Source organism: Amborella trichopoda, chromosome 1 (genome assembly GCF_054954075.1).
Source record: "Amborella trichopoda isolate Santa Cruz 75 chromosome 1, AtrichopodaSantaCruz75HAP2 v2.0, whole genome shotgun sequence".
Classification (NCBI taxonomy): Eukaryota; Viridiplantae; Streptophyta; class Magnoliopsida; order Amborellales; family Amborellaceae; genus Amborella; species Amborella trichopoda.
Window position 1 is genome coordinate 52,575,591 of NC_142336.1, and position 22,634 is coordinate 52,598,224.

Below are 22,634 nucleotides of genomic sequence, written 5' to 3' on the forward strand. Positions count from 1 at the left end.
TTTTCACCTTAGTAAGGTATTTTGGTCTATTAATTTATTATATTAAAATGATTTTTCGCCTTAATGATTTCATCCTTTGATGGGGTCATTTCCTTGCCTTCTAAGTTACTAAAGCTAAGATTAAGAATGAGAATTTGTTCAACTTGCTCTAATTATTTGTTGCAAAACCAAATTGAAGGCGACAAACAAAAGGAGGGAACTCATTATTTGGCAGCAAACAAAACTGTCAAAAACTTTGGATGAGGGATCAATTGCCATTGATTAGTTACTTGAGCTTATCTCATCCTAGCTTTCCGTGTATGGAAAACATGCGAATCTCTTGGGAACTCAACCAAATCCCATCCCCTTCCCTTTGTATAGGGATTCGTGCCCTCCGTTTCTCTCTCTATCTCTAGACAGGGACTTTTTATAAAGTCTAAACTTTAACATGTTACTCTGCGTAAATTTATGCAGTGCTGCTTCTTTGCTTTTTTTTTTTGCATATAAGCATCAAAGCAAATCTAGTCATCTCTCACTCACTCACACACTCTCTCTCCCCCCCACCCCTCTTTCTCTCTCTCTCTAATACACACGCATACAGTGATGGTAGCGGTGATCCAATGTAAGTAGTGATTCAATATAAATCCGTCATTTTGGTTGGTCTGGTTTAAAATAAAAATTAAATTCAGTAAAATTTTTTGTCAACTGATCTGATCGGCTGGTTTTTATCAAACAAGCTAAACAAAATGGGTAACATTTTTTTAATGGGAAAAATTTGTATAAGGTTGCAACCTTAAAATGGAGAATCACATATGCACCTCAAAAATCTATTGGAAATGTTGTTTTAATGTTGAAAATTCCCTCTAATCTATCATCTTGACATCGTGATCTGGGAATATATATATATAAAAGTTTTTGAATCCTGAAAATAGTGCATTTTGCAACACATTATCTAGACCGTCCATTTTCAATATTTTTATATATTTATAGATCTACTTGATTTTAACCATTTTTAAAATTTAAAATTTTCTAGTTAGGTATGAAAATATAGACTTTAAGATAATACTAAGAATTTTTTACAACAAATTACATGTTATGATAAAATTTTAAGGTGCGTTTTACTTGGATTGTTTAAGGTTGCAACCTTATAGAAATCACACTCTTTTTTAATATATTACATATTTTTAAGGGATTGTACATTGTGAGACAATTTATTTTTGGTACAAGAAAGTCATAATTTTTCTTAGCAATTAGATATACAATTTAAAATATTAAAATGTATCACAACTTTCGAGAAAATTTATTTTGGACTTTGTGGCCAATTACACATCAACACACATCCGATTTCACATCCAACGGTTGACAATGACTATGACTTTCTTATATAAAAAATAAGAAAAGTCTTTTCAACGGCTATATGAAACAATGAACAACGATTTCACTTACCCTCATCACCATCCAAAGTTTATCGTACGGCCATGATCGTTTGATAATGTTTCATTTTCTATTTTCTACAAATCTGAATGATCTTAAATTTTGGGCGTGTGTACATCTTAGTGAGGCGTACTTAATAAAAATATAAAAAAATAATTCACAAAAATAAAATTGACCAAAGTACCCCTGAAACTTTTAGGTGGTATTTTGTTCAATTTATTTCATGTAAAATATTTTTTGATATTTTTCTATTTTGATGAACACATGCTCCAAATTTCAGATAATTCCGATTTGTAGAAAAAAATGAAAAATGAAATACTACCAGACAATCGTTTCTGTGCGATGAACTTTGGACGGTGATGAGGGTACGTGAAATCACTGTTCATTGTCCCCTATAGGCGTTTTGTAGTATCTTCCTAAAAAATAAACGGTCTCATCATATACATTTCCTTTTAAATATGTTCTATTTTTAAATTACTACATGTTTTAAATTATTATTCAATTTTTTAATATTAGTGTATTTTACAACATATTATCTACACCATCCATTTTCAATATTTTCATATATTTAGAGATCTACTTGATTTTAACCTTTTTTGAAATTTAAAATTTTATAATTAGATATAAAAATAGATTTTGAGATACTCTTAAGAACATTTTACATCAAAATTATATACCATGATAGAATTTGAAGGTGCACCTTACCTCTAAAGCTACGGATGCATTCCTATGCCAACTGCGCCCATCTTTTTAATATACTATATATTTTTAAACTATTATTTATAATGTTTTAATATTTAAAATTCACCCTAAACAAAGTGGGTTTTAACTAGGCTAAACCCCTCACCAATTTGGTGGCTCATCCAATTTATGCTAAGTATTACTCTGCCGCTCTCTCTCCCTCCCATGCGAAACCGAATAATTCATCTTAAATACAAATTTTCAAATTAACGATTCTTTGGCTCCCAAATATTCAACTGGCCGATTAATTTCTTATAACGTACTTTAGTTTTCTTTGACAAATAAGTCAGCATCCATTAACGTTTCCCCATAATTTTACACATACCTCTTTGGGATAAAAAGTCCTTTTTGTGTAGTTCCAAATGTGAAGTAAGTTTTTGTATCTTATAAATGAAACAAAATACTTGAAATTCAACGAACCCCTTTTTTTTCAAATAGATGATATAAACGAATTTATGATCATAAAAGTCTTCTTTTTTTTTTTCCTTCTTACTTTTTCTCAGAGATGGATGGATATATGACTTTTCAATGAGGAAGGATAATGCAAGTCATCTCGATCTAATGCACGCAATAATCTGTTTCAAATATTTTTTCTGGCAAATTAATAACTAAAATCGATTGATTCAAACACAAAAGAAAGGATATATTTCTCCATTCACGAAAGAGAAGAATTTGTACCTCATAATATCTTGTAGATTCATTCTTAGATCCAATTGACGCATCACTAAATCCGTATCATATATCGTAGTTTAAGATGGCGTGTGTATCTATCTGTCTTTCTTCATATACACCGGATATAGTACATGACGTGATAGAAGATAGATAAGGGAATTTAAGATCAACTAATTCCGAATCGTGGAGACGTACGTATCCTTGACATACTAAAACGAGTACCATTATTGGTATCAAACCAATAGCGATTCATGCAAGCTAAATCTTCTAATCGATGGTTGGGCCAAAGAAACAATTTTAATTTAATGGCTTTATTTGTATATGTCTCAAGATGCTTGCCCCTATCCAAAAATTGCTTACAGTTCTGTATCTTCTTCCCATTGGAAAATGTTACATTTATGTTTCCTTTTCCGAGATTGAGATATTTTCAGGAACAAACAAATGATATTGATTAGACTAGATTTTCAGGAACAAACAATCACAATTCTTTTTGTCACCATTCACAAAAACCCTTCCGTTCCCTGGAATGAATAAATGGAAAAAATTCTCATCAATATATTTTGTTTCTCGGTATCTTGAGCCCATGTTACAGTTTCTCAATCCAATACGGTGAATCCCATGCAGACTAGGTCCAACGATCCCTCCACCTCAAAGCAAAGTGAGTACTATCTCAATCTAATACAGAGAGGTAGGTTCCACTTTGCTTTTTTTTTTTTCAGCTGTGCTCATGGCTACGTTCTCCCCCTTTCCTCATATTTATTTTGTACCCTCTCACTGAAGAAAAAAGGTTTTGGCAAACGCCTCAAATCATGAGAAAACAAACAACCAAATGAAAACACATGAATTAAATTGGGAATGAATCTAGCTGAATGCCTCATCATAGTGAAAAATACAAGCAAAAGCTAAAGGATGCGGTTTGTATTGAGCTGAGGCTCTAAACAATCAAAATAAAGCGTACCTTCAAATAGTACCGAGAAATGTGGTTTTAATACTGAAAATTTTTGTGATACATTAAAATATATATTTATTTTTAATTATAAAATTTAAAGTTTAAAAAATAGTGCAGATCGAGCAGATCTATAGAAATTTAAAAATCTTGAATATTGATGGTCTAAAAATGTGTTACAAGATGTTTATTTCCAAAATTTGAAATCCATTTTTCTCATGTTCATGCATATTGATGCCGAGATGATAAATTTGAGGATATTTGGGCATCAAAACAACCCTTGCTAGTGAACTTTTTGAAGTGGGCTCTAATTAGATTGTTTAGAGCCTCATCTCTGTATAAACTTTTTCCAAACTTATAACCCTACAAAAAAAGCCAATGGAAAGAGCCCCGACCTAAAGAGTCCAAGAAGCAAATAAAAACAAACACAAGTAGATCAAAAAGAAAAGAAGGGAAAATGAGATATTAGGTAACACTAATCTCAATTGGTGTGTGTTTTTTTTTATATGCATCTAAGTTGAAATTATTTTCTCACTTACCAAACATGGATTCGCATGCCGACAACTATTATGTATGTTTGAAAGCACCAAGGATACGACACTTAAGTAATTCATTTTAAAAATTTGAACACTTTATTTTAAAACTTTTTTATCTAAAAACTACAATATAAAAGTACTAAATCTCACCACCCTAATTCTTTAATAGCCACCAGAATATACTTCTTGAAAAGGGAGTTATAAGATCGGTGTTTCTAATTCTGGTATCTGCGTACGACATTGACACATGTATCCTTAATTTCTCACCTAAAAGCTTGTTTTATTTTTTAGAAAATGGCTCATCATCATAGGTCTCTTCGGTAATCATTAAATATCAAAATTTCCTTAAACCCCTTTCTTTTGCATCACCGGGCATGAGTAATCTACTAAAATGCTCTCAGCCTAGCATTTTGTTCTCTCTATGAGTCTGTAAGAGCTTAGCTAATTAAGGAAGCCTAACTATTTAATTTGGGTAATTTTTTCTATGAATTTGTACTTTCTTTTCTTTCTATAGAAGTACTCCATTAGAAGTTTTAAGCCTTTTGAATTCATAATTGACACCCTTTTTGAGTTCACAAATTAACACTCAGGTGAATAAAATAAATCTCTATCAATAGTTCTAGTGTTAACTGTCTCTCACACACACACACACATGCACAAGCGCGTGCACGGGTGTCATCTCTATAGATCAATTTCTTCACATTTTGCACACAAGTTTTTCATTTTTAGTGGTGAATGAGAAATTCCATTTTCAATAATCTTCTGATGTGAGGCATATATGGTATCTTGGATCCTTTCTTTTGTAGGATGTGGAAGTGGGAAGTCTAATGGAACCAAAAAGGTCCTTTGATGGTACATGCACTTTTCCATTTTGATCGTTTACATAAACTTCTTCTCTTTTGGGTGGGTTAGTACATGGACCTCATAAAATCTCCATGATCTCTAAACCATATAAAAATAGAGTGAATCCAAAACTACCTTTCAAATCACTTTTGTCCAATTGCAGTGGGTGATGGAGTGGGTAAGCTTGTGCTTTGAAGTAGACCCCAACCTAACACATTAATCATTTATATTTGAATCCAAGTAGTTTTCTAATGTCCAACTCTGCATAGCATATTACATTAACTGAAACTGGAAAAATGACAGCCTTTGAAAGCTGAAACTACATAAACTCCTAATGTTTGAGTCCAAGTTCAAGTTGTGTAGAAAACCACATGCCCCATAGATTAGAAAAAAGAACAAAAAAAAGAAAAAAATCCACACCTGTGAAAGAACCCTAATTGGCAGTCATGTATGCAAGAATATCTACTCCCTCAGGTAAAACTCTACTTAGGAGTAATTTTAAGATGTAAATTCCTCAACATAGCGACCAACCTAAATAAACAAATTCATATATAAAAAGTATTTTATTCTATATATGACAATGTCCTGGATTGATTTTTAGATGGTTAGATATAAGTGTTTGTTAACTCAAAAGTGCAATTTTATGTTTATAAAATGCTCATCTAGTGATACTAAAGTGGATTCCAAAATTTCACATAAAAAATATCCTTCTGAGTAGGTCTTTTGCCCCAGTGAGTATATATGTATAATATGCTCCACCATATGCAATCTTTCACCTAGAGGACAAGGTTGTGTTTGAACCCACACATTTTGTGCAACATAAAAGAGAGTCGTTTCCAGTTTTAGCTTTTCTACTTTATTGTAGCCAATGGGAAAGAAGGGTGGCTTGACCCGTATTTACAAGAGGGATAAAGTTTTTATGGGGCTAGGCTTTATGAAAACAAAATAAATCCTATTCTCAAATCTTCATCTGCAAAGCAATTTCGGCATCGAAAATCTCGACGATGACTCTAAAATTATTTTCCGACACCGATAATATAATTTGAAACTCAAAACATGGTACACACCTTGCGGATTTGTGAACATTTTTTTTAGGGTAAAATGAATAGTCTAGATAATTTGTTGCAATATACATTATTTTTAAACTTTGAAAATCTAATTTTTTTGCACAACCACAATGTTCAAACTGAGATGATTGATTTAAATGTTTTTTAGCCCTTGAATTGCGATTTTTGATGAGTTACAACATGAGGCTTCACTTTTTGTTTGATAGCCCTGCAGCCCCATCAAACCGTTTTTCTTTCGACAGAGGGATCAGATTAGGTAGCAAGCCCTATCTGTTTCTGGGAAATCTGGCTTCTTTAGTGACAAGAAGTCATGAGTGACGACAAAAAAGGGGGGGAAACCCTCATATCCAAGGTTTGAACCTAGCTTAAAAGTCACCATAAAAGAACAAATGAGGTTGGGGCACTTAGTTTAGCTGGTTAAGTAATCAGGACTCGACAAAGTCTAAACCCCAAGCTTGCACAAGAATAAGGAAAATCTATAAAATTCCTAACATCGGTCAGTCATAAAAAAAGAAAAAAAGTAATTGACAGGTATAAAAATATTATCCTAGTCGAGTCACATATTTATGGAATTTCAATCATATTCATAGGAAACCTACTACAACTTTGGATGGGAGTCAAAAAAACATAAGAAAATGCAATTAAAGACTTCTTAGTACAATTGATCTTGCAATTATAAATCATTTGTGATTTTATTATGAGATTGTCCATAAAGAGACTATTTATTTTTTGTACGTGGCAGTCATAATCATTTTTGTCTGTTAAATTTCAAAATGAATGGTTGTAAGAGTCTCATTGAATGAACACAAAGTTTAAAAATATAAAAATAAAAATTCTCGGACATCGTGATTCACCCCAGGCCATCTAATTTGACATCTAATGAGTGGGAATGATTGTGACCACCATGTGCAAAAGATAAATAAAAATGTTTATATAAGGTTGCAACCTTAAAATGTAGAATTACAGATGCACCTCAAAAATTCATCGGAAAGGTTGTTTTAATGTTGAAAAACCTTCTAGTTGATCATCTCAATATCAAGATATAAGAATATGAAAAAAAAAAAAAAGATTTTCAGTGCAAGAAATAGTGCATCTTGCAACATATTATCTAGACCGTGAATTTTCAATATTTTCATACGTTTATAGATCTACTTGCTTTTAACTATTTTTTTAGTTTAAAATTTGAAAAAATATCTCCGTATCCCCTATTTTTAAGTTTTAGATAAATCCAAGGTTTCAAAAAATATCTTCTAACCCCCTGGTCAATTTAAACCTGTTTTTTTAACCTAAACAAATATGATAAAGATAGCTATTTCTAAACCCAATAATTTCTCTCTCTTCACTTATATACTCTAAAATTCTTTCTTTCTCTCTCTTACTATATCTCTCTCACTCTCTCTCTCCTCCTCCCATGTTTCTTCAAACACCTCTCTCTCTCTCTCTCTCCTCCCGGTAACCTCTCACATCTATAAAGCCCTCCTCTCTCTCTAGAAGTTTGGGAGGATAGCTTTTAGAAAAGACATGTCTTTTTAGATTTGTTTGGCCTAAACAAACATGCTTAAATTAGCTCAGGAGGTTAGAAGAAATAAAATCTATAATTTTAATCCTCCAAGATATCTTCTAATACCTTTGGTCTATTGTGTAATGAAACTTAAAAATAAGGGGTATGGAGATATTTTCTCTTAAAATTTTGTAATTAAATATAAAAAAATATTTTGAGATACTCTTAAAAATTTTTTACACTAAAATTATATATTATGATAAAATTTAGAGGTGCACCTTAATTGGATTGTTTAATATTGCAACCTTATGGAAACCACACCCAATATCTTTGGGTGTGGTTTCCATAAGGTTGCAACATTAAACAATCCAATTAAGGTGTACGTCCAAACTTTATCATAACATGTATATTTTGTGTTAAAAATTTGTAAGATTGTCTAAAAATATATTTTCATATCTAATTATAAAACTTTAAAAATGGTTAAATCAAGTAGATCTATGAACATATGAAAATCTTGAAAATAGACGTTTCAGATAATGTGTTGCAAGATGCACTATTTTTGAGACTTAATTTTTTTTTCATATTCATGCATCTCGATGTCGAGATGATCAATTAGAGGGTTTTTCAATATTTAAATAACATTTTCGATGGATTTTTGAGGTGCATCTGTAGTTCTACAGTTTAAGATTGCAACCTTATATAAACTTTTCCCAAAGATATTATTATGTTCATATTATTTTTTTATGAAATTTTCCCATGACTATTAGAAGACCTAGTCCATAGTCAAGAAGGCCACTTTGAGAGTTGCATATGGTGTTTGAACAAGTGTCTTTAAAAAATTAAAAATAAATAAAGAAGACAAAAAAAAAAGAAAACTACCACTCTTTTTTTACTATTAACATGAAGGGAAAAGTTTATGTAGAGCCTAGGATCTAAACAACAATCAAATTAGAGCCTACCCCAAAAATTTCACTAGAAGAGGTTGTTTTGATGTCCAAATATCCTTAATTTGATTACCTCGATATCAAGATGCATGGCCTTGAGAAAAAATGGATTTCAAGTATTGGAAATAATGCATCTTGTAATGCATTTTTTTACTGTTATTCAAGTTTTCATAGATTTGATCGATCTACACTATTTTTAAAGCTTTAAAATTTATAATTAAATATGATAATATACTTGAAGGCTAGTAAAAAATTTTCACGAATGAAACCACATTTTTCGAGACTATTTAAATGTGGGCTCTAATTTGATTGTTTAGAGCCTTGGCTGTATACAAACCACACCCTAACATTAATGGTGCAGTTTACGCAAGCATTGACCCTAAATTAGGCACAACTCTAAATCAAAGATGCACTTCTACTACTAGAAACCCCTATAATATCATGAGAATCTATATCACCTATGATATGAAATTTAAATGTCCATAATGGTGTAGATTGAGCAATATACAAACACTAAAAAAATCTCGAAAATGGACAGTCCAAATAAGGTATTACAAGATGTACTATTTTTAATACTTGAAAAATCCTAATTTTGTATTGATGCATCTCAAAGTCAAGATGATCAATTGGAGGATTTTCGATGTCAGAACAAAAAGGCATGGGCTTGCTAGTAAAAACTTGGTTCCATAATATTCTACTGTAGTGATGTATATGCAATAAGCGCTCTAAAGAATAAGATGGTCATGTTTGAAAATTTAATTTTCCAGGTGAGATATATTCCATTTTTGTGTGTCTTTTGTGAACCTTATTCTTGAGAAGGTAACTCCTTAATATCAAAATGCAAATTTATTCAGAGTTTCTATAAGGCGCCATGCTTATACTAGGGTGCCCCTTAAAAACCTATTTGAATTAGGAAACCCTCTTATTGATCATCTTGACCAGATGTATAGATATAACAAAGAAATGAATTTAATTTATAAATATTGTACATCTTGTAACACATTATCTAGTCTATTCAAGTGTCTATAGATATCTAATTCTACATTATTTTTTGAGCTTTATATTTCAAAATTAAGTGTCAAAATAGATTTTCATGCTATCATAGGTTGGCAATGGTATTGCATCTCTCGTAGAGTTTGGAAGTGCATCTTACTTTGATTGTTTAAAGTCAGCGCCTTATAGCGACTACTAATTTAAATTGGATATTACAATATGTCTTAAACTAATGAAAGAAATGTTAGCGTGTATAAGAAAAATTGGATTATCATCAAACATACATCTAAAAAGACTTGGGGAGCCAAAGTCTTTTTTTTCCCCTTTTTTGGTGTATACACTATTCTCATACCGGATCATAATGTACATTTACTCCCTCGAGAGAGGAAAATTGTCTTGAAGAAATTTCAGGATCCACTTCAGAATCACCATATAAAGTATTTTTTATAATAAATTGTATTTTGAGTTTCTAATTCCCTAAATCTGATACATTAGGATACCAATTTCTTAACAGACCCCTAGTTTGTATTGAACCATGTTTTTCTTTTGGGTTGGTCGCTAGATTGAGTTGTTATATCTCAAGAACTTGAAGTCTTGAATACATTCTTAAATATAATTTTATCGTGGGAAAAAAAGTACATTTAGCTCAACATTCAGCATGAGCATAAAGTATTCTCAAATTGTTTAATAAGAGCCTGTGTACTACACTCCCTTATTATCAAAATTTGCATTTCCTCCCTCAAAAAATTGGCTTGCATAAGAGGATGTCCAGATCTAAAATCATGAATGCACTTTATTATGAGTATTTTAAAAAAGAAGAAGCGATTTACACACCTGGATATGACCTTCCACAAAATTAGATGATTTGTGGGCAATTCTAAGGCATACTTTTGTTCTACGAAGTTGCAGGCGCCTCTTTTTTACTTGGTTATTTCTTGAGTAGGTCACATCCTCAAAATTTGTTGTTCATGAAACAATGTTTTAAAACCCATAACACTCACCGATCAGAATTGGGAGACACCAATCTGAAATGGAAATTGGTTGAGATTGAACCAACTTTGGGAAGGTATCAATACTGGCCGTGGAACACCCCCCACCCCCCTCCCCCGAAAAAAAAAAAAAAAAAAAAGTCTCCTCAGAATCCCCCACCCAAACCCTTATTTTTTATTTTCTATTTTCTTTAATATTCTATAGATTGCCTATTCAGAACGACCTAGATTAATCTCAATTGCAATCCCGTGATCCGACACGGATACATGAGGCAGAGGATCCACCCAACCGAACTAGCACCGAAGTGAGTGAAGTATATCCTTCCTTTCGTCATTCTCAAATTCTGACTATTCGTAATGTCAAAATAATAAAAAAAAAAACAAAAATTCAAAATTTTCCAAGAAAATTACCTCACCAAGTGAATGATGATGTATAATTCACCGAGTTGGAGAGCCACTCCAATGAAAATGAAATGGGCTGAATTTGCGGGAGTTTGGTACATGATGTAAGGCCACATGATGACTATGCTCCTCATCTCTTGCTCTTCAAATCCACTATACCAACCATTAGTCATCATTACTATTCGCTTTGTATTGGATTGGATTCATTCTCTCTTTTTTTTTTTTGACAAAATTCATGAATTTTATTAATGAACTTTATTAAAAAGGATGAAATTACAGCAGTGAAATTACATCATAAGAAATCACAGTAAAAAAAAAAGAGGAGCCCCCTCTTAACCAGAGCATCAGCTAATTCATTTGATTCTCTATACAGATGATCAAATAAAACCCTCAAGGAAGCAACCAAATCAAGAATATGAATTCAAGTACATCTAAGTTGCCAAGGCATATATTGCTAACATTCATAGAATCACCTTCTATCGAACAGCAATCACCTACATTCTTCTCTTTAAAGATCTTTAATCCTAGAGAAATCAATTAGTCATTGCCTATCTTGGATTGCGCAATAAGCTTCTACCAATGTTGAGCTTCAACGAGCCTTCACCATTCCCAACTTAAATAGATTTGAGAGGTTGAAAACTTATTGTGAAAATTCTAAATTAAATAATTCAACTTTTTTAAAATTTTTTTTGTAAACCACCATGATTAAACATTAGTAAATAATTAAGCATTGCAAATTATTCAGTTAAACATTGTATTGTATTTAATCCGAACTTTTAAATTCTTATAAATATTCCTCTTGACATTTATTTGGGAAAGCTGCACAAACACGCATCATTAGACATTTATATGGGAAAACTACACAAACACGGAGAGAGACTAATAAAAAAAGTATGATTTTTTAGAAATTTGACTCTTTATTTTCAATTAAGTTTTTTGACTAATTTGACTTTTTATTTTTAAAGAAAGGAAAGTAAGATCTAGTTTTTTTTTGCCAAAAGGTATCCTACTCCCACGGTAGTAGAATGCCCATTTACTCCCTCGGGTAAAAGCCAACCTATAATTAATTTTAGGACCCCAAAATTTGGGGTTGTAACCTCTTCAACCTATTGATTAACATAAATAAAAAAAAAAATCCTAATTGTACCCTCTATGCACATGAAAAAGATAATGTCTCAAGATTGAATAGAGACATCTACTCTTTAGATGCGACACTTAGTGTTAGAAAGCTCAAATTCCAATTTTCTTTTTTGAGAATAATCATCTAGAAATTCTCATATGGTTCCCAAATTTTCATATTAAAAATATCCTCCCAAGTAGGTTTTCTAATTGAAGGAATTGAAATAAACTATGCTACCGAGGGAGCATAGTATACATGCTCTTCTTTTTTTTATCATGATTTTTGGGGACAATGTTTAGCAATAAAAAGGCCCTATGCAATCAACATGGAAAAAAATGCAAAGAAAGAGTAAAAAATCTTCTAATATAGTAGCATTATGTTTTAAGAAAATGCAATTTAAACTCAATTTCCAAACCGAATGGTCTAATAGATCTACTTGATGTTAATCATTTTTTGAGTTTAAAATTTTATAATTAGATATGAAAAAATATTTTCAAAGAATCCTAAAACAAATTTATACCAAAATAACATGTTATGATAAAATTTGGAGACGTGCCTTAATTAAATTGTTTAAGGTTGCAACCTTATAGAAACCACACCCTTTAACAAACGTATGCCTCCTAAGCAAATGACATGAGGAAACTAATGCACACATTTTCCTTTGCAAATTCTCTATGGAACGGTTTTTGCACTGGATTATTCCCTCATCAGTCAAGGCAATTCAATGGAGACCACCGCCTATGCCAAAGCTAGGATTTAAAACTGTGGAGAATGGTAACGGCAGAATAGTTAAAAATTTGAAGCAATGTCCCGAGACTCGCCTCACCCAACCCAGGAAACTCCCTTGGTGGAGGTGAGTTAGGACTCGGCTAAGTCATGCAACGGACTGAAAAACCCAAATAAAATTAAAAGACGATAAAATTTCAAAAAAATAAGAATTTATTAGAAGTAATATAAAAACAAACACAATCTTTAGAGTCCAAATACGCTTTAAAAAGTATTAGAAAAATGGATTTATAGTTGGGGGCAAAACTAAATAAAAAATAAAAAAAGGGATTTATGGCAAAAAAGACTCAGGATCTTTTAAAAAACAAATGAATCGTACACAAAAAAAATATATAGATCAATTCCACATTTGTATAAATTTTTTTGGAATTTTTTGATTTTTTGATTTTTTTTTTAATATCTTTGAGTTGTGCACATCTCAGAAAAACTCGACCTCCCCCATAGGACGCGTTCAAGTGGACTCGGCCGAGTCCTAGCAAATTCTTTGAGGATATGTGCATTGTTAGTTGGAATAATCGAACTTCGATAGCACCTTGGGCAATAGCTAAAGAAGAGTTTAGGGGAATGTACTCTTAAATCATAAACAAGTTGCTTAACTCGAAGTAAAGAATTATCAAAAGCTAAGTGATTGGTAACAGCCTCCATATATATGCGTGAAATTTCACTTTTGATGGGAGTGCAAGGGGCAATCTTGGACCTGTTGGAGGATTGATCAGGGATCACATTGGTGATATACTTCTCTCCTTTTTGAGACCTCGACAAAGTTGTATAGCTAATAAATCAAAGTTGGGAAGGGAGTCAAGGCATAGGTGGTCAGGGTGATGGGTGCCACAAGATGACGTCTTGAATTTCATTCCTACAATAGATAAGAGACCCTTCCTCTACTGACCAAAACAGGAGTACAGAGGCAAACATTTGGTAATTATCATATAGGGACTTCAAAGTTAAAAGGGATTCAACTAAAGAATGGTTTGTAGCAATTGGATACGCAGTTCTGGATGGCACACCCTTCTTTGCTGAGGGCTAATGTTACCAGATATTAGGGTTGCTTTGAAGCAACAAGCTACTCTTATGAAGTGCATAGTTTGTTGTGCTTTGAAGTGACGAGCTTCTTTTATGAAGTGCATAGTTTTGTTGTGCTTTGTAGTGACAAGCTTCTTTTATGGATGGGTGCAGTTTGCATAGAGCCCAGGATCTAAACAATCAAAATAAAGCACACTTTCAAATACTGTCGTGGTTTCAATTGACTATATGACAACTGTGTACTCATTACCCAAATGCTTGATTGATTAGCAGTTGATACTGGTAGAGCTACATCTCAAGTTTGATCTCAAGTGATGAATTAACCAAAAAACAAAATCTAGTATTTAAAAAAAAATTTACAGCAAAGAGTTTTTGCTTGCCAAACACAATTAAATACCAATCCTTTTTTTCTGACCAATTAAACACAAGATTTTCATAGTTCAATTGGTTCACGTAAAGGAATTAATGGGAGTTTCTTTAATGGACCGACCAAATAAATGGTGGACCTAGTGGAGCATTATAGGATGGGCACTCAAAAAGCAGTAAATAAACATTGGACACGTTCAAATAATGACTATATCATGCCCCTTCCAAACTATTCAACACATTAAAATAATGACTATCATATCCCATTGAAACCGTGAGAGGGTTCAACAAAATTATTTTATAAGGTGAATTTCTAATTAATTGCTTGAAGAGGCCTTTCCAAATGCTGTGATATGATGAAATCCAGAAAACTTTGAAAAAAAGGCATATAAAAGAAAGAAACACATGTCAATAAAGATTCACATATCATTCTAAAAGAATCCAAATTACAATTATAAATTTTATACATGATCCTATATTTATGTATTTCTTATTTACTTTTTTCTTTTTTTTAATATGACCGAGTTGTACCCAGGAGCTCGGCTCGGAAAGGGGCTGAGGCCGAGTAATTCACTTGGTCCCAAATGGACTCGATCGAATAGTTAACAATGGTTCACGGAGAAATTTGGAGGCAGACCAGTTGGCTAGAATGGTTGATAGTCTCAATTCTATATCTATAATTTGCTGAAGGAACAGTAGAATAGCTATTTTGGACTCCAAGCGAGTTGTACAACAATATTGATCTTATTAATGAAAATTCTCAGTTAACAGGAGGTGAGAGAGAGATTTTTGATCTTATTAATGAAAATTCACAGTCAACAGTAGAGAGATATTTTGATAGTCCTTCAATTTGAAAAAGAATTTCAGGGCCAAATTTTGAGAAATTGTATTCCAAGAAAATGAGTAACACGAATTTATTGGGCGGGCGCCAGCACACACACCCAGAGAGAGAGGTCACCACCTTCCACCGACTTCCATCTCATTTTTATTCCTACTACCAGAGAGAAGAAATAAACCCGCTGCACCCCCTTCCCACCAACAACTTTCTTATTCTCCCATAATTTTTCTCAGTTTTTGCCCCTCCAACTTCCATTGAAACATGCCCACAATCTCTCTCCGCTCTCTTTCTAAGGCCTTTCTCATTTTCTAACACATTACTCTTACAACACATGCCCCAAAATCAGGTGGGGAGAGAAGAAAACATAGGCATAGCATATTCTATACAGTTTCCAATCTCTCTCTCTCTCTCTCTAGGCTGCAACAGGGCTAAGGCTAGAGGGCTGCAACTTAGCTGCAAAATCCCTCGCCCAAAGGTCATAATGAATGATCTCTTCCAGAGAAGGCTCCACAACCAACTCCTTCCTATGCTTATCACATGTAATCTCCACCACCTTAAATATATCCAAATAACTTATCCTGCATTTTCCAAAACACCCCATCACAAAAATATGTGAGAGACAGAGAGGGCGGTGGTGGGATTGTCGAGGTTTCATTACAAAAGTCAAGAGAAACGGAATATATCAACAAGTTGCTTTTCTTCTTCAAGTGAGAGATGGAAAAGTAGTTTAGCTAGAGGGGAAAAATGGTAGTACTTACTAATATTGATTTCTTTTTGTTAGAAAAAAACTATGGAAGGAAGAATTCTTACTGTTCATCGATGAACATCTCCACTGCCTTCTCGTTGGCGGCACTGAGAACTCCAGTCATGGTGCCACCAGCACGACCAGCAGCATAGGCAAGATCCATTGATGGGTATTTCACATTGTCTGGGGCTTTAAAGGTTAGGGACCCCAACCTGCAAAAATATAATGCAGTCATTATCAATGGGAGAGAGAACTACTTGAAGGCAAGAAAGGGTCATACTTGGAAAGGTCAAGTCAAGACCATATACACACAAATAGAGAGAGAGAGACATACTTGCACAGATCAAGTCGAGGCCAAGTGATCTCAGAGCAATATATTCTGTCTGGCCACGACATTGTGTAAAGGATGGGCAACCGCATGTCCGGCCATCCCAATTGGGCCAACACCGATGAATCCTAATTTTGGAATGGCAAAACAAGGGAGATAAAGCACTTCAGACTAATGGAATCTAATTTGTGAATCCACTGTTTAGATCAAATCCACAGGCAAATTCATTGTAGACCAATCACAAAGCCTAATCCAGCTTCAATTTGAACAAAATAAACAATTTAGTCGTTAAAATCTTTTGTTTGTTTCTGGGTTTTTTGCGGGGGTGGGGAGAGGGGTGAGCGAGAGAGAGAGAGAGAAAGAGGCATGGGCATCGGTAGATTGAACCTGAGTTTCAACCATTGAATGTATAATTGACTGTGGATGTATCACGATCTCTATGTTGTCATATTCGGCTCCAAACAGATAGTGTGCTTCTATAACTTCTAAACCCTGTTAATAAGCATGCAAGGAAACTTTATTTTAAATCTACTATCAAAACATAATAAAACTGGGAACAAGAGAAAAAACCATGCCTTGTTGAAGAGAGTGGCAGAGTCAACTGTGATTTTCTTCCCCATATTCCAGTTAGGATGCTTCAAAGCATCTGCAACTTTCACTTGTTTCAATTTTGCAACCGGCCAATCCCTATAGGAGGGAATAAAAGACTTCAGTTTAAACTTATCAATAACAAACAAAAAGGAAGAGTAAGTTGACGAAATATTTGACAACTAGAATCATTTGTGTTACAAAACAGATCCAAAGAACACTGAAATTATATCTCTCACTAAATATTGGTCGTTGTGCATTGTTTCTCCAGCACCTATTGCTATAGTCAAACAAAAGTTCATTATTGAAAAGAAAATAGTGTTCAGACCTGAATGCTCCTCCTGATGCCGTCAAAACGATACGACGAAGTGCACCTTCTGGCAAGCCTTGAATGCACTGGATGCATGAAATCCTCTCAGCATTTCCAAGCAATATATGATGAGCTAACCAAATGCAATCTCTCTCTCTCTCTCTCTCTCTCTCTCTCTCTCACACACACACACACACACACACACACATGCACACTCACTCACTCTATACACACACACACGTACATTCACACTCACTCACTATACAAACACACACGCACACACATTCACACTCACTCACTACACACGCACACGCACATTCAAACTCACTCACTATACACACACACAAAACCACACAGGAGAAAGTTGTTGGCTCCTTAATGGCACCTGGAATATTGCTGAATGCTCAGAGTCAGCCGGCAGAATTTTAACTTTATGCTTGCGTGCGAGGGGAAGAACAAAAGGGCCCCCAGCAATGAGAGTCTCTTTATTTGCCAATGCTATGTCCTTTCCTGCCTCTATTGCAGCCACTGTAGGCTGGGAAAACCCAAACGCACCTTCAGATACAAAACTACTATAAAAAGATCCCAGAAGAGCCCAAGCTTTCTAAATTCAAGTACTGTTCCAAGCTATTGAACATATTAAATATGGGCGCAGTTTGTATAGAGCCTAGGCTCTAAACAATCAAATTAGAGCCTACCTTCAAATAGTATCGAAAAACGTGGTTTCAATATTGGAAATCTTTGTGATAGCCTTAAAATATGTTTTTATATTTATTTATACAGTTTAAAGCTTCAAAAATTGTGTAGATCGACATATCTATGAAAACTTGAAAATCTTGAAAATTAACGGTCCAAAAATGTGTTACAAAATACACTATTTCCAAAACTTGAAATCTATTTTTTTCTCATGTCCATGCTTCTTGGTGTCGAGATGATCAATTTGAAGATATTTGAACATCAAAACAACATCTTTTAGTGAAATTTTTAAGATGATAGGCTCAAATTTGATTGTTTAGAGCCTCAGCTCTATATAAACTTTTCCCATTAAATATTGTAGGGCGCAACAAATAGGCAATGCGAAGCTTAGTAACAGAGATTCTCAGAAGAAGATCACAATCATAAGAGATAAACATGGATGGCCATTGCCTCTTCACTCTGCAGTTGTTGGAAATGCAAAGGATATGTGTTCGACAATCACAAAAGAGATGCGTATATGAATAACTCACATGTATTTATGTATGAAATACAACCACATAAATAAATGCTTCAAACAAATATTTGTTACCTTGACATCCTATGAAACTTGAAATTTGAAATAAGGTCATGTGCAATAAGAACATTTGAGGAAGATATAATGTGAAAAGGACTATGGAAGTTACCTTTAAGCCAGCGCATCCTACTATGCCTGTAACTACTGTGACAGCATCTGGATGACGAGCAACCTAAAAGCAAAGGCATAGAAACATAATAAAATAACAAAAGAATATATGATGCATAGAAGAGTAAAGAAATCATCCATCCAGGGTGATGAGAAATGAAAGCACTCACTATTAGAAGAAAAAAAAGAGGTAGCTCACCTCTATGACACCCTTCTCTCCAGGAATGATCTCAGGCTTATAATCAGCATCAGCCAATGCCTCTTTAAGTTCATCAAACAAAGACTCATTTCTAACAGCCACTAATTGAGGTTTGAATGTTTTCACCTATAAAACGAAAAACATGCAATTAACATAAACCTAACATGCCATGCTTACCAATTTTTTAACCTCAGTGTGGTCTCAAAGTCCATAAAGAGAATCACATTATAATAATTTTTTCTTTTCCTTGTGAATGAATTTTGTATAATCACCTGATCAGCAAGAAGAGTCACATTTGAACCTGCCGCAAGTGCAACAACTCTGAATTTATCAGGATTCTCGGCAACTATGTCCAATGTCTGAAAGGTCAAGTTACGCGATATTCAATTAGAAGATTACGCACAAATTTTGATTTTCTTTTCTTTTTATCATTTTCTAGATTGCAAAAGTAGTAATTAGTTTTTAGCTCTGACCTCCAAATGAATAATCACTGGCAATAACCAGTATTTCAAATTCTAACTGATGAAGTGAAATAGTCTAAGAAATTGCACATTCTTTTCTCCATCATGGAATGCAAATTTGTGGTAAGAACTCAGCTTCATTTTCTTTACATGGATTTGGTATTCATCTCCTTGTGACCAAGATTTATCTAATCAACCCTACCATCTTGTTATTCAAGCATATCTTACTAAGACATGACCGCCAATTATCTACAATTCTAATGAGCAACTCTGTCGGTTCCCAATCTATTTGTACGATCCTTCTCTCATTATTGCAGGCGTTTCTAAGGCATGTTTGGTTAATAAAAACTCTCAATTTAAGAACCACAAGAAATTAGTGTCACCAAATTTCAGAAATTACATAAATATGACTACTTGAAATATTAAAATTTTATAAACCTGGGTTCCAATTGAGCCAGTTGAGCCCACGACTGAGATGGGCTTTGGACCATCCCATGTCTTCTTCTTGCCATCCTCCAAAACAGCTCTTCCAGGCCAGGCTGGTGGTGGTTGGGTGGCAGCTGAACAATAAGTTCTATTCCCACAGAAGCCTCTATCCTTCTTCTTTAGACCAACTGTTCCTGACAGGAAAGGAAGTCACAAAGCATTAACTTTTTCTATAAAGTTTTCAGTCATGAAGCATATAGTATAAAGTTTTCAGTCATGAAGCATGAAGCTTACAAGTATTAGCACTCTTTGATGATTAGTGCTAACATGGGAGGTCCAAATGATACAAAAATACATAACACTCAAACTGACAAAGCAATGAGCTCATCAGGCAACAATAAATTAATGCTCCTCTATAGAAGAAAGTTAAAAATCAACCCCATAGTGATGAACTCTAAACATTTCAAACATAAAGCAATCACCCATGCATAAGGTATTTCAGAAAGTTCACAGAAAAATGGTTGTTTGGCTCAGCCTTGACATCAAATGGTAATTTACGAACTCTCTTGAGATCCAAATTCAAGGTTTTTATTCAAAATCCGCTAGAAAGCTCATTTTCATTTGATTATAAATATTCAAAGTGGTAAGGAATCCAACTGAATGAATTCTTAAATTTCCAAAAATTGGAAGCATATAACCAGAAGACACAAAACTCATGCACCCAAAGCTAAAAGACATATTAAACAAGTTTAGACTCATCACTCTCCCTCACACTCAAACCAGAGCAACTTTATGTGTAAATACAAAAGAGAAAATAATGCATGAAAAGTATTTACCAAAGAAGTATTATCTGCATAAATCACAAGCAGAGATTAACATTCCCAACTCCTAATGAGAAATTAAAAGCCTTACATGAATATTAGTGATTGAGAATGGTTTTCTTCCAGAACTTAAGAAAAAAACTTTTGAAAGTGTAATTCTAAAAGGATACTCATCCATCAAAGTAACACACGATTAATGCAATAATAAAAAATATAAGCAGAGAAACATCACAAGGGCAGAAACTATATATATATATATATATATATATATATATAGATAGAGAGAGAGAGAGAGAGAGAGAGTATAAAGACAGAAATTTATCCATAACTTTGTTTGGAGGTGCATAGAACATCCCAATGGTCAAATCATTACCCATTGACTATGCCAACTATTGATGAATATAGAAATCACAAAAATCCCCCCAAATGGAAATTATTTATAGCAAAATTCATCAAACCAACATTCTTCCATAAATAAGAACATATAGAAGAAATATTATCATAACCAGTGTACAGAAAATCGACTCGCCCAAGTTATTGGGCCCTTGGCCGAGCCAAGTAACTCTTCTGAGTCCGAGTGGACATGGCCGAGTTAGGTACACCCCAAAAAAGTGAAAAAAAGCTAAAAAGAGTAAAAAAATCTCTAAAAAGTCTTTAAAAATAAGAAAAACTTGAATGGATTATTGAAAAGTGGATTTGTACGTTGAATCTTTCAGAAAAATGCAGAACAAGAGAAAAATATTACAGTTCCCAGATGGTCTTAAAAACTAACAAAATCGTCTTAAGAAGTATTTCTAACCATTATGTTAGTGTTTTCTCTTTTTTTATTATTTTTTATTTTTGCTTGCATTTTTAAACCGTTTTTTGGAAGTTATTTGGGCCTGGAGACTTGTACACCTAACTCGCCAGGAACTTGCCTGGCCCATAGGACAAGGTCAAGTTCCTCAGCCAAGTCTGAGTGGATTTGGCCGAGCCCCGGCACTCCGATCATAACAATTACACTTTTTAGTATATTTCCTTCACGAGAGCAAACCAATGGAAGTTTCTCTATTATACAAAACCTGGTACCAAGTCAACATAAGAGATCATCAAGGAAGCAGCACGAGAAGCATTATTTCAACATCATAAAAGAATAAATTCCACCCCAACCTTAACAACCAGTATATAATGTAAAAAAAAAAAAAGGACAATTTGAATTTTACGAAGAAATATTGTAAGAAATACAATTTCGGATCGATTATTCAAAGGAGAAGCAACATCAGAACTTAACGAAAGTCAGATTTAACTTGAAAGAAAATGAGAAAACAATACACTTATAAAAACGATAAAAGTATAAACTTTTCAGCAAAAATGGAAGCTGAATGTGAGTAATTAAACACAAAATACAATTCTGTTACAGAAGATGCAAAATTAATAAGCATTTTTCCCATCAAATATTGATAAACAGTCCAGAACCAGAATTCTAATCAAATCATTTGGAAAATAACCACAAATATAAAGTTACATAATTTATAATTGTATACTAACAGAGGAACACTGAAGAACGATCAATTCCATGTTAAATAATCCAAAAAAAACGACTGCAACAATCTCAAAAAATCATAAAAAAAAATGTCTCCCAATTGGCACAAGTGAGTCCTTACCATCAGAAAACAGGAAAATGAAGCAACGGAAAAGCATAACAACAAATGTCTATAAAAGAAAACAAGAAATCTCCATAACAGTTCAAGCCTAAATCAATAAAAGACTACATGCAGTTTCATATATCAAAGACATTTCCTAATCACCAAATCTTTAAAAAGCTAAACAGCGGAGAGAGAAAGCTAGTACCTTTGATGAGCTTGAGAGGGCTCGCTTTGCCATTGGAGTCCTTAAAAGAGAGAGCGGCAGGGCCTGCTTCTGCAGGCAAAGCTAGTCTGAGAGACATATCGCTTTTTCACAAACAATTGAAACCAACACCTCTCGAACACCACACAATGACACACGTACAAATGAGGAGGCATTTATAGAGAGAGAATGACCGATAATACCCTTAACTTTCATATCTATCACACACTTGTTTAGTTTTTCCAAGAAAATGCCCCTAGGCGATTGCTCTTAACAATGACTGTTATACCCGTTACTATATTAGTATTTACACCAATGTCCCATGGAAATGAACGGCTAAAAAATACTCCCCTACATTTCGAAACCCCATT

At 33.7% G+C, this 22,634-nt stretch overlaps 1 protein-coding gene across 2 annotated transcripts; it reads right to left on the reverse strand.

Moving 5' to 3' along the window:
* Window positions 1-15,203: 15,203 nt before the first annotated feature.
* Window positions 15,204-22,414, reverse strand: DXR (1-deoxy-D-xylulose 5-phosphate reductoisomerase). Of its 2 annotated transcripts, none has more exons than XM_011625344.2 (12): window positions 22,267-22,414; window positions 19,628-19,803; window positions 19,001-19,087; window positions 18,729-18,854; window positions 18,531-18,593; window positions 17,537-17,686; window positions 17,170-17,237; window positions 16,829-16,940; window positions 16,641-16,745; window positions 16,260-16,381; window positions 15,991-16,137; window positions 15,204-15,758 (listed from the first exon to the last, which is right to left on the reverse strand). In XM_011625344.2, the coding sequence occupies exons 1-12, from the start codon at window positions 22,361-22,363 to the stop codon at window positions 15,593-15,595; spliced, it is 1,419 nt and encodes a 472-aa protein (XP_011623646.1). In that variant the 5' UTR covers window positions 22,364-22,414; the 3' UTR covers window positions 15,204-15,592. The 2 variants fall into 2 exon arrangements, with proteins under 2 accessions (XP_011623646.1, XP_006844992.1); XM_006844929.3 differs by having other exon boundaries at window positions 19,628-19,809.
* Window positions 22,415-22,634: the final 220 nt, after the last annotated feature.